The sequence below is a fragment of the Pavona decussata genome, unplaced genomic scaffold (genome assembly GCF_977016875.1).
Source record: "Pavona decussata unplaced genomic scaffold, jaPavDecu1.1 SCAFFOLD_270, whole genome shotgun sequence".
NCBI lineage: Eukaryota > Metazoa > Cnidaria > Anthozoa > Scleractinia > Agariciidae > Pavona > Pavona decussata.
The window spans coordinates 851,348-862,279 of record NW_028145672.1 but is presented as its reverse complement, the minus strand read 5'-3'; the positions used below and the strand labels follow the sequence as shown (position 1 = coordinate 862,279).

The following is a 10,932-nucleotide window of genomic DNA, read 5'->3' as shown; positions in this document are numbered from 1 at the left end:
TTTTTAATCGTGGATTGGCGTTAATTAGCTTTTGAACAACTGGACCCAAGGCCTTTGAAAAAACATGTAACCTCTCGCTAGTAGCACGTTTAGTTACCTTCCTTTTCGGTCTTAAATTCAAACCATACTGTTTCATTCTGTTTGTTTGTGTTAATTTTTGTACTATGCAAATTTCATTTGTTAACTGTGCCTTTTTTTATTCCTAATCCAATGCCATCTGGAATAACTGCGTCTTTTACAAGAAATTGGTAAGTTACCGCTGTACACGCAGGTCTTAGTCTAGAAATCGGCTTCTTGTGGTCCAGTAGGCCTCATTCAAAGCTTTTAGAGGGCCTTTCCTCACCAAAGCGGGCCCAAGATAACCAACTTCTCGCACAGAACACAGGAATTGACGATAAATTGATGCTGTGAAATTAATGCCCGTAGACGAGCACCCAAAATGCCGAGCCTAGGTTGTCGCTTAGAGGAGGTGATCCCTTACAAAACGTTAGACCACAGGAAACCTATTTTGAGTCATTAGCCTGTGGCATTTTCAGGACCACGAGAACAGTTGTACTACCCAAACATCAGTACATTATCTTTCTAGAAGTAACAAAAACATTTGTGATTGCCGCTAAACTGAAAAAACTTTGGCTCATGTGATTATGTAACAGTGGAATACCGTTTTTACGACACTGTATTTGGTTCGAAAAATCGGGAGTTCCAAATATCGGGGGTAAAAATCTGACCAAAACAACTCCTAGGGAAACAACTTTTGGTTTAAAGAATTAGGAGTTTCAAAAAATTCGATGATTTGAATAATCGAGATTCCACCGCACCTGTACATGTTATAGCCTGCGAAGTAAGCGTTTTCCGCGCTAAAAAGCCGTTTTCTGTATTTTGGATACGCGCGAAAGAGAGTCCTAAAGTGATGACGTCACAAAAACTTAATTTATAAAATTATGGGATTTGTTAGTATACTCGGAAAGAGTATGATGACGTTAGGAACTGAGGCAAAATTAGAAGGATATGTATGGAGTCACCAAGGCATAACAGAGCTTATATCTCGCCCCCAAATTGCAATAAGATGCTGATATTTGGCAAGTAGGCATTTTTCATCATGCTCTTTCTGAATATACTAACAAATCCCATAATTTCAAAAATTCAAATATTTGTGACGTCACACTTTAGGACTCCAGGGGGCGAGAACAAACAAACAAACAAAAAAAGAAGAAGAAGAAGGGGGTAGGGGGGAGGGAGAGAAAAGAGGTAAAAAACGCTTGCAGACAAACCCCAGGATTTTGCAGAACAACATGAAGATTTGATAATTCAATTAAAAAATGGCTGTCATATACACTTCAAGTTCGTACTGAGCTGTTGTAATGATGATTTGTTTTAGGGCACAATTTTGGCAGCGAGCATGATCCTGATACAGATGAATGCGCCCCAGGGGATACTAAAGGAGAGGGCGGCAAATTTATCATGTATCCTGCCTCCGTTAGTGGACAGCTACGTAACAACAAGGTACAGACTGAGATGCTCTATCTCGAGTCTTAAGTTGTAACTCTGGCCCTGAAGAAGACTAGTTGTACTAGTTGAAATATTGACCCAAATGAATAAGCCCTTTGCTGTAGTGTCAGCCCTGCAACAAGTTTGGTTTATTTTCACGTGAAGTGACGTCTGGCACGTGCATTTCTACTACAAGAGATCCAGCAACGAAACGTATTCAGAACAGTTTATTTGTGCGTCGTGTGGTCCTCTGCATTCAAACGTTTCTTAACGCGGCACTGTAACGAAGACTTGGCTTTCTTGTGCTCAAAACCGTTAAAAGATTTCACAAAGAACATTTTCTCTTGCACGATATTAAAATACTCCTTTATTAGGAGGCACCGTCCATTTGATAAGGCCAGTGTATATGCCATAGTTTGTCGCTCGTTAGTACAGAAGTTGTAAATACATAGTCTTAACGGGGCACTGTTACGGAGATTTAGCTGTATTTTGGTCAAAAACTGTTCATGAGATTCATGAACTGTATGATAGACATCACAAGGTGTCTGTTCCCTAACGTTAATTCTCACTAAAACACACATAATTCTGCCAAACATTAAGTCATATGGAAACGACAAAAATGCCTGTGTTATATGAAGTACCCAAATTCAGATTTAGGTGCATTTTTGGACGCAAGTAAGTTTGTCAGACTTCCCAGTTGTGATAATAGAGAGGTTTAAGATCGAGTTTGCAGCTAACGGCAAAAGTCAGATTCAGGTCTACGTTTCCTCAAAAAGAATTAGGAAATCGATGCCTTTGATGCTAGCGTGAAACTACTCAACTTTACTTAGGAACGGAAAACAGCGAGTGGCAAACGTAGGATAATCGTGGTCGTGTCATTTTTGTTATTTTCCGTTTGTCGTAAACATGATCCTTAATCTCGCTTATGTTAATGTTCTTTTTAACAGGTTTTCTCGCCGTGCAGTCGTCGTAGAATTCTTGAAGTACTAAAATCCAAGTCTCAGTTTTGTTTTACAGGTAAAATCACTCTTTCGATTTTAACCAGTTGAAACGTTCTCCTTTTCTCATCGTTTTTAAGCATTACTTTTCCGTGGAACTGTCCATTCTGTTGTACAAGGTGGTTTGAACTTTTGGGTGTAATTTTTGGTAAAGGAAATCTTAAAGTGTGACCATTCAACTGAAGGGTACATTCATACAATATTCTGGCATTCAGTGTTTTTGTTTTGTTGTCCTTTTTTTTGTTTGTTTTCCTTATAATTTGTTGTTGACTTCTTTTAGAGCCCCGAAATGAAATTTGTGGTAACTACAAGAAGGAAGCAGATGAAGATTGCGATCCGGGAGGCATTATTCCAAAAGCCACCTTGTGCTGTACTGCAAAGTGCGAGCTAAAGCCTAATACCTTATGCAGGTGAGAAGCTTCTTCCCTCCCTCCCTCTTTCCATCCCTCCATTCCTTCCTTCTTTCCACCATTCCTCCCTGCCCTCCTTTCGTCCTTCCTCCTTCATCATCATCATCATCATCATCATCATTTATTTGCCTTACAAAAAAAGAGAAAGAAAGAAATCATTCAATTTACAATAATGACAAGGAGAACTCAAGAAATCACCAGGCTTATAAGAGAGGCCACCTCAGCTGTCATTAATAAATAGAAAATATGATGCTGCGTAAGTGTGGCTTGGTCAATTCATTATTTTATAGATAAAAACTGCAACATTTTTTTTCTTAAAGTTGAAAGAACTAGATCCCTCTATCCGCCCCCACCATAACTTCACAAGTATAAAAGCTATGACAATTAATGAGACTTGGAGGAGAGATAGCACGTGTAAAGAGGTTTCCTTTGAGTTCCGCAACTAGAAGTGATGGCGTCATATGACGTTAGAATGACAGCATGATTATCAAATGGCGGCCATCTTGGATCCGCCATGTTGGATTTCTGGATTTCCCCAAAACTTCAGAAAAGCGCCGAAATTGAACGAAAAGTGGTTGCACTGGCAACACCAAAGTCAATGAATAGTAACCGACGACATCAAATTGTTCCCAGATAAATTTCCTAAAAAGTCCTGAAGTTTCAGGCCGTTTGTTCAAATTCGGGTTCAAAATTGCTGTAGGCAGAATCGCCTTCCCCTCCCCGCCCTGGCTAACCAAGTCTCTGTGTACGATAGTCGTCCGCCCACAGATTACATTGCAATTCTTATTCTCGCCACTTCTCCTCATTGTGTTTCTGTGTTCGTCTCTCAGTGACGGTTATGACTCGCCTTGCTGCAGTAATTGTACATACGTCAACACGAAAGGAGTCAAATGTCGCGATGCTGACTCGACAACTTGTAAGAAAGAGACCTTGTGTGATGGCTTTAGCGCCAAGTGTCCAGAAGCGGAGAGCATGGCTGATGGAACTTTGTGTATTGACAGGTGAGGGGCCCCTACCCCGCTAAGGAAGGGAACATCTTATTTTTTGAGGATTGGGTTGGTGGGGGGGGGGGGGGGGGTGGGGGGTGGGGGGAGGGGGGATTAAGCAAATACCAAACTAAATTCCTGCAGAGCTGTTGCGGGAGATAAAAGATCGTGCACAGAGTAAGAGTGTGGCTAGGTTTGTTAAATGTACTGTCCTAGTCGATACCCAAAAATGAGGGGAATTCAAAGAAAGGGAAACAAACGGTTTTCGTCGGATGGTTTTCTTTCGTGGCATATGCCCTACGACGATTCATTCGAAAGACCTAGCACCCTGGTTTTTTTTTTCCCGGAATTTGGTTGTAGCTTTGATAAACACCCAAACTCAACCTAAAATTCCAGCTAGGTCCTTTATGTCCCCAGTCTTTGAACTGAAGTTAGCTGGGATAAAGTAGAATCAAGATTTTACCATAAACGAGCTGAAAACCTTCCCGTATTCGTAAAAGTCAGACTACAGGTACAAGTGACTCACACGGCTGGAGCTTAACCCAGATTCTGTAGCATGAAGCGATTTGGCGTATTGGTACCCCCCTCGGTGCCTACTATTGTTACTGCACATACGTTCTGCGCATCGCGAGATACTCGGGTTTCCTATGGGTGGTGCCTACTAATACAGGAATATTTTTGCGCGATAAAGCAGAACTTACCAAATGCCTTTGGTGTCTCAAAAGAAAATTGGGGGTAACCATGCATTTTTCAGAGAAAATTAAGCTTCAATTTGGGAAAAAATCCCATGCATTGCTTTCTATTTTGGCACTTTTTAGAGATATTGTTGCTTAATTATCTCTGAAAAATGCGTGGTTACCCCCAATTTTCTTTTTGGATTCCAATAGGCCTTGCTAAGATCTGCTTTTCCCGCATAGTCATTAACCGCACAAAAATACTTCGGTATTAGTAGGCACCGTGCTTAAATCGCTTTGTGTTGCGTTTGATCATGTTTCAAGGGGAAGATGTTCGAAGGGACAGTGCTTGTCATTCTGTGCTGCTAACAACCTCGAACCTTGTAAATGCTCCGATCCGAACGATGCCTGCAAAGTTTGTTGCATAATTAGCGGAATTTGTGAACCGTACAAAGACAACGTGACTGAGGGCTTCTTAAAAATCCCTGATGGGCGCTCCTGCCAGACTGGAGAGCAGAAAGGAATTTGCGTTCAGGTAATGATTTTTTGTTGTTGTTTTAAGTACAAATATAGTACAATGTTCTTCAATTTATACTTTAAAGAGGACCTCCACTCTGACAACAAACTTTGACGTTACATTGTTGGAAACGTTTAAATTTTTTTTGACACATCAATTTGTTCTCGGAAACAAGTAGTTTTCATGTCTTTGGGTTCTAGACCTTGTTATTCCTACTGGATCTGGTACCGATCTTTTTTTATGTATTTGTATTTTTTATTTACTCCACATGATCGTATTACATAAGGGGTTACAGTGCGTAAGAAAGGAGTGGAGAAGGGCATAATATAGTTAACTAATTGTGTGCCCTTCAAAATTACGATGCAATATTTGTTAAGATAAAAAAAAAAGAAAAAGGAAAACTAATTATAAATAGAGGAGAAGAAGGACAGAAAACGTTTAACAAGGTCGTGTGGCAGTGATTATTACTGAGCAAAATAATACTGGAAGAGAGCTCGTTTAAATAGTTGTTTTGTTCGTTTTTGACGAATAGATATAGGAATATCATTCCAGTAATAGCATCCAATAATTGTTGGGCAAAATTTCCTAACATTTATTCTGAAAGGACTAGGATTCAGATGCTGTAGGAAAGCAATTCGAGTGGCGTAATTATGTTGCTTAGGTACTACGGTTGGGGGAAAATTGGAAGGCTTTCCATCTACAATATAAGTTAACTTATATCTTAAGTTATAGCTGTAGCTTGTATTTGGCTTTGTAATGAAAATTTGAGTTTGTGCAGTGCTGCTGCAAGGAAATCAAAATTTTTGCTACATCACAAACTAGTACGTTATTTTTCATCACCAGGGCGAGTGCCAGAAAAGCACTCAAGATTTGGTGGAGAGATTTTGGACGTTCCTTACTAGTTTGGACATTAACACTGTTGCTGAGTTCATGAAAGACAACTTGGCTGGTACAGTTGTGGTGTTTTCATTGCTGATTTGGATTCCTGCGAGCTGTTTCATCAATCGCCTTGTGAGTTGATTGTTAATCTCCACATTTATTAATGATTGGTTTTTGTAAGCAATTCGACATATTAAGCACCACGTTTAGGGCAAACGGCAAACTAAAATGGCTACAAAGAGGAGAATATGTTGATTGTATTGCCACCATGTTGGCGCCAAAACAAAAGAAACTTTGCTCACATGGTTGGCATAAAAATGGAAGTTAACTCCCAGAGGAAAAAAGTCTTATTGTTTCTAACCACCAATCAGTGGCCGCCATGATGTAACGTGCAATCAACTTATAACGCAAAATAATTCTGGCCTGTAATGCTAACGGAAAACTACTCAATTTTTCTGAGAAACTGAAAACAGCGAGCGGCAAATGTAAGGTAGACTTGATCACGTGGTCATCTCTACCGTTTGCCGGTTTCCGTAAACGTGGTGCTTAAGCTCTCTATTTTCTTTGAAATTAAGGTTACCCGATACCTTCAGAGGTGTCTCGCGTTTAAGCGATGTAGCGCGTCCAGTTTAAACTGTAGATACCGAAACCCCTATATCAAATTAAAGCTTATAGAGCTGACTATCAAACCATGCCAAGAATTTTGAAATAAAATAAATTGTCGAATTTTTCGCGACCTCTAATTGCGAGCGTCCGAATCACCTTTTTAAAGCTACAAGTCAAAGTGAATTTTGTTTTTTGCTAATTTAATTTGCTCCTCAGTTTCCGGACCCAAAGCGCTAAAAAACGTGTCTGCGTTTTGCCATATTCAATCGCAGTGAAAAGTTATAGAGTATTTTCGAAATAGGATGAAAAAAATGTGGAGTGATCGTACAAAAATCGCTCTCGGAGAAAAAATATTTTGAAAGAAAAAATTCGCAGACACGTTATTGTTGTTTATATGTTAAACTAGCTACTGTCCAAATTTGAAGGCAAACGAACAAATTCCTTTTGAGTTTTAGCTCTTTGAAGTGGCTCCTCCAAGTGAAAAAAATTTATTCGAGAAAACAGCCCTAAAAATTCGGTAATTCATGTTATTTCAAAGTTCTTGGTTTAGTTGGATAGCCAGCTCTATAAGCTTTAATTTGATATAAGGGTTCAGGTATCTACAGTTTAAACCGGACGCGCTACATCGCTTGGACGCCAGACACCTCTGAAGTCACCGCTGAAGGTACCGGGTAAAATTAAACAAAAATGCCTGATGGTATCGCTCGGGTCTATCATCTTATGAATTCATGATGAAAAAATGTTAAAAATGGGGGAGGGGGGTTGTCACTTGACAGAAATTCAAACTGATACGCTTGATTCCCAATTATATAAAGGAAAAACAGTAACAATGTAGCATCCATGACCACCAATTGGTTGCCTATTATACGTGGACCAGTTACAAGACAAGCCAGTCGCAAGGCTTGTTTGTTTATTTGTTTATTCCGTGATTAAAGAGCTTTTTTATTATTTTTTGTAGGATCGAAAGCGGGACAAGCAAGAAGCATTAGAAGCAGAATGGAGAGATGCGAAGGTATAAGCTGCTGTTGTGTATTTTGTTTTAATCATTTTTTTTATCTCCACAAAACAACATAGAGATTGAAACAATACAGTGTAATAATTTACAGCACTGTATACCAATCACAAGCTACTGAATTTACTCACTTGCATTTTACAGAGCATAAAAATACAAACACAGAGTGAAGCACTTTAGCAAATTTCATGTAATTTAACGAGAAACTAGCAAGACCTTCGGAACGAACTGAATTATTAAGAAGCTTTCACTTTCCGACGAGCTTATTTCTAACGAATTCGTGTCGAAAATTGTCGAAGATTTTCCGACAACACCCGAAGATGTTCCGAAGATGTTATTTCGTACGCCTTAATTCATGCGTCCCATTTTCATGGCATTGAATCCAATTCAAGCCCAACAACAAGACAAACAACAAGTTCGACTTATAACGCTGCTATTTTACATTTGCGTTTTTCATCGCAAAGTCAAACGCAACAAACGTTCGACAAAAATCGCATCAAAAATGGGCTGTGAAAACGGCCCATAAGGTGGTTGCCCTGTGGCAAATAATTTTGCCTTCTCGGACATTGCCTCCACAGAATACCCAACTGCTACGTCAGCCCAAACCTACCAGCAAGGGGAAGTTCATCTACAGACAAGACTCGATCACGAGGTCATCAAAACCGGACAGGCCTTATAAAATCAAGCCGAAGAACATAAAAACGCACAGGACACCGCACCTGGAGTACATGGCGCAGAGAGAGAGTAACTTGTAAATGTTGTAATAGCGTAAAAAATAGTTTCTTTAATTAGCTGCTGTTAAATTGTAACAGGAAGCGCAAGAGCAATTATCACGTGGTACCCCGCGTGGGGATACCTTGAGCAAGGTATTCCACGCGAAGGTTAGCTCGCTTAATACTTGATGTTGGAGGGTAGCTCTCACGTGCGAGTGCTGTACGCGGAGGGTGACACGCTCTTGACATTTCTACCTCGCGCGATATTTGATGTTTGAGGGTAGCTTACACGTGCAGGTGTTTGACGTGGAGGGAAACGCGCTCTTGGCATTCTAACTTCGCGCGATATTTGATGTTTGAGGGTAGCTCGCGCGTGCTGGTGCTCTACTCGCGTGGTTATCTCGCGCGTTCTTACGGTACGTATTGGCACTCGCTCGAATCCTCTGTAATGGTTTGTGTCGCTGAACTTGATCAAGTAATAGTCATTATATTGAAGATTATTTTTAAAATAGCGTATTGAATACACGGTGACCTTATAGTGACGTATGTCTAAGTCAGTTAAGGCGTCGTACTTGCTATTGTGGAATGAGTCTAGAATATCTTGTAGTTTTGTTCCACATCTGGTTTATGTGTAAAAGCTTTGTGCAAGAGAGTGACCATATTCTTATTTAATGAGATGCAGATAATTTACGGGAATTCTGCAGGTTTTAACAGTGTTTCACTGTCCAATAAAGAAGAGAATTTCTGCAGTCTTCTCAATTTTGATATCAATTATTCGTTCAGCTTTAGTATAAAATTTGTGACAAGACAACGGCACGAAACGCGACTAAATCCTCTATTTTATTCAACAGTTAAAGTGTGCCTTAGGCGCTCAGTTTTCAGAGAACAAGGAAAAACTTCTGTAGGAAGAAAATATCGCAACAAGACTTAAGTGGACACTCGAACGAAAGACGCTAGGTTCTCGTATTTGTGTCTCTTCAGTTTTTTCAGATTTTCACCTTAGTATATCCTTATGAGTTATTCATTAGATGTTGGCACAAAAGAGACGATTTGTAAACAAAGTTAGAGCAGTTTTCATTTTTGGCTAATTGGCCGATCAGAACAGGCGTAAACAGCGGAATGAACCAATCAGAACTCGATGTAAATACATGTGACCGGCGCCAAGCGCGGGAAAACGCGTGCAAGCGAGGCACGATTGGTTTTACTTTTGCTTCTCATTGGTTGAGAAAGTGGCGCGCGTTTTGCTGACCAATCACAGATCATCGTTAAGCAAAACCAAAGCAAACTGCTCTATCGAAGTTAATACAGTTACTACAGTGTATAACTTGAAGGTATTTTCTCCTAACCCTGTTGCTTCATGTTCTCTGTTTGTTATAAAATAAACGTTTGTATTTTTACATACATCTGGGGCCTCTTTTGTTAAATTTTAATTTAGCTTCTTAATAACAACCTTTAGTTCCGCTCGGCAGTGTTTATAGCCCAACGATCTTGTGGGGCCGAGAATTTTGACTTGAAAAGCAAATAATTCAAAAAGAACATTACATGAGTAAAACTCCAAACTGGCGGGAGGCGAACCAGGAGGCGTTAAAGTGGAGCATAGCGCAAGGAAAATGGAGAGCACTATAGCCTGTTCGCAGGCTATTAATATATTTGCTTCAAATTCGAGTCAGTTGTTCGCCTCGAAGGGAAAAGTATACGCGTTTGCTTTTTACATGCCAATAAACGCTTATCTGAATTTGTTTTTTTTGTTTTTTTTTTTCGTTTTTCCTTCTGTTTTTCGTTATTCGGGAAGTAGGCACAAAGGAATGGCTACATTATACTTTCTTGCATTTTCTTCAATGTTTTCATCAAATATTTCAAGTCAGAAAACAAGGAATACTTCCTCATCTAAGTATTCAATTGAGCCATCCCTTTATATCATCCAATTACCAAGTGATGCCTTTGACTATTTATTTGTACGTATAAACAGATAGCCATTCAAAGTAAATGCTTGCATCGACTAAAACATCCCGCGTGAAGGCCTCCAAGTGTCTGGTTACTGACATTGATGGACATTTTTGTTAACTTTTACCTAGCAACGGCCAATCATATTGTCTAATGTACCAGAACTAATAAATACAAGCATTTATTTCCATGTGTTCAGAGTAGCTCTTAGATGCCCTGTTGTAAAAGTGAATACGAGAGAAGTTGTTAAGGTAGATCCGTGAAACCCAAGTGGACGGGGCCAAGTTCGCAAAGGTTTGTGGTACAGAATTTGGCAAATGCATCAAGCTTTCGAGATTTCTTTCAATTTCAATTCTGCAAAAAAGGTTGACTGGCATTGTACTAATTGTTGCTAAAATCTAAGCTTAACTAATTTACAAAACACAGAAAATCTACAAAAGAAACTGATCTTTTTGACAACGCAAAGTAAATGTTGGAAGCAGAAGCGACAACTGTTTTTTATTTATTTATTTATTTATTTATTTTTTATTATTTTTATTTTTTTCCTGTGTATTTCACTTCCAAAAACGAAATTAAATTGCGCCAATGAGCGGGAAATCAGTATTTCCGCAATGATTATATCTTGGTTTGAGGGGCCTTCAGAAGTAGTCGCCATTTTGATAGGCCGGCGTTTAGCACGACTAAGACGATAGCACATTAATTCAT

General features: G+C 39.5%; 1 protein-coding gene across 1 annotated transcript; it reads left to right on the top strand.

Moving 5' to 3' along the window:
- The first annotated feature begins 45 nt into the window (after nt 1–45).
- On the top strand, nt 46–9,684 carry LOC146455765 (disintegrin and metalloproteinase domain-containing protein 17-like). The gene is made up of 9 exons (XM_085093864.1): nt 46–248; nt 1,379–1,503; nt 2,436–2,505; nt 2,767–2,896; nt 3,727–3,897; nt 4,881–5,091; nt 5,917–6,084; nt 7,517–7,570; nt 8,149–9,684. Exons 2-9 carry the CDS (start codon nt 1,462–1,464, stop codon nt 8,323–8,325), a joined length of 1,023 nt encoding a protein of 340 aa, XP_084949990.1. The 5' UTR covers nt 46–248; nt 1,379–1,461; the 3' UTR covers nt 8,326–9,684.
- The last annotated feature ends 1,248 nt before the right edge of the window (nt 9,685–10,932 follow it).

Coding starts and splice junctions, on each gene's coding strand:
- LOC146455765 (XM_085093864.1), top strand. CDS start 1,462: ATGTATCCTGCCTCCGTTAGTGGACAGCTACGTAACAACAAG. Junction 2,897..3,726: donor AAGCCTAATACCTTATGCAG/GTGAGAAGCTTC, acceptor TTCGTCTCTCAG/TGACGGTTATGACTCGCCTT. Junction 7,571..8,148: donor CAGAATGGAGAGATGCGAAG/GTATAAGCTGCT, acceptor TTGCCTCCACAG/AATACCCAACTGCTACGTCA.